At 30.3% G+C, this 1,820-nt stretch overlaps 1 protein-coding gene across 1 annotated transcript in view; it reads right to left on the minus strand.

Moving 5' to 3' along the window:
- Positions 1-1,192, minus strand: part of LOC107472984 (ribonuclease 2) — a 3,873-nt gene extending 2,681 nt beyond the window's left edge. Inside the window, exons 1-2 of the mRNA XM_016092513.3 lie at positions 693-1,192; positions 256-284 (exon numbers count right to left, since the gene is read on the minus strand). Coding sequence (XP_015947999.1) covers positions 256-284; positions 693-940 — 277 coding nt within the window. The 5' untranslated portion in view covers positions 941-1,192. The remainder of the gene's footprint in view (positions 1-255; positions 285-692) is intronic.
- Positions 1,193-1,820: the final 628 nt, after the last annotated feature.

The following is a 1,820-nucleotide window of genomic DNA, read 5'->3' on the forward strand; positions in this document are numbered from 1 at the left end:
TATAATTGTATAATCAAAATTCAGTTTTCAACTATTTTAACAAAAAAAACACCATACAGAATAGCTTCTGATTAAAATTTGTTTTCAGCTTTTGTAGTTATACAACAAAATCAAGTTGTAAAAGCACTCCTCACAATCAGAAACAAATGCAAGTCAACTTCTCAGTGTGTGTTCAAAACATCATCAGAATTTCCCAATGGTCAAGATTTGCAAAAGAAATAAACAATAATAACTGCAAAAAAACCTCATACTCACGTATGGTGAATACTTGAGGAGTGTCAGCGCTGAAAAGGAAGCCACAAACAAAAATATGTCAGCCACTTCTCAAGTGTTGAATTTGTTATATAAGACAATGAAAACAACAAATATATAACAAGACATCACATTGTAAATCATATCTATATTAAAAGCCATTTAATCATAAGCATTATATACATAGTATAAGTTGCATAATAAAGAATCATTAAAGCGATTTGTAGCTATAAATTGATGTATGCTTAGCTCATCTTCAATCCTATCATTTATTTGCTTCAGAGTTTTAGGCTGAGTTCCGAAAAACAACAACTTTTAATTTCAAACAGAAAAGTTAAAATCAAAATATAACATTTAACAAGACGAAAGAGCAATGCTATTAATAATAATCAATAATGAAAAAAAATTGGAAGAGAAATTAGAAAAGGAAGAAACTTTACCCTCTGCAGCAACCGTTTTTGGTGCAACATTTCTTGACACCGTTGCACATAGTTCCCGGCCATTGCAACGACAACGCGAAATAATCGAACTCTCTCTGCTTCTTCCCTAATCCTCCTCCAACTACGCTTTCAATTTCATCCAAATCTTCTTCCATCACCGAGAAGCCACTATCGGCGGTGACAACCACAGCGGCGGCGGCGGCGACGAGCAGAAGGAGAAGAAAAGCTCGATCGGAGGAGCGAGTCATCGTCAATGGCGAAAAATAAAAAAAAATAAAAATTGTTTGGTTTGTGTTTGGCGCTTTGCAATCGGAATATGCAAAACGTGAATTCGAATGCGATATTTTATGAAAAAGATCGAAGGAAAATAGTCAATTGGTGAAGTTGAAAAAAAAATTGAATTGCGCGAATCTCGAGAATCCAGGTTTCGCACGAAACTCGGAACGGAACTCACCCTAATTGGAATATTCTCTCTTCCCTCCAATTTTGTGATTCGGATATGATTTTGCTCAATAATTGTTTATTAAATTTAATAATAAATTGAAAATCAATCAAAGTCATATCAATTTAAATTTGATTGCATGATTGAATTAGATTTTAAATTTATTTACCAAAATCTATTCGATTTAAAATGGATTATAATTCAAATGACTTTCGCACAGAAATAATTTGGATCAAAATTCATTGGATTGGATTAGGTTGGAAAACAAAACTAGATGATACATTTCAAATTTGTATAGGATTGATTTTTTTTTCCCCATCAAAACCATGCAAATTGTTCTTCGAAAAAAAAAAGATTAATCATTGACATATGTGAGCTTTATTATTTTTATTTAATGGTGATTAGATCCTTAATTTTTTTAATTTATCATTTATTTTAGTTTGATGCAATTACAACATAGTATTTCTCATGAAATTAACAATTTTTGTTTATTGAAAAGTTAATGTAATTAAAATTAGACATACTTTTATTTGGATATATTAATTTTTAATGCATAAATAACAAAAGAGAGCTAATTTGAGAACGAAGAAATAATAATTTTAGTTTAGAGACCATGTACTTTTGGGCAGTTCTTGATAATTATTTTTCATAATCAAAATGCATAATTAAATCAACCAACTAATATG

This window comes from Arachis duranensis, chromosome 2 (genome assembly GCF_000817695.3).
Source record: "Arachis duranensis cultivar V14167 chromosome 2, aradu.V14167.gnm2.J7QH, whole genome shotgun sequence".
NCBI lineage: Eukaryota > Viridiplantae > Streptophyta > Magnoliopsida > Fabales > Fabaceae > Arachis > Arachis duranensis.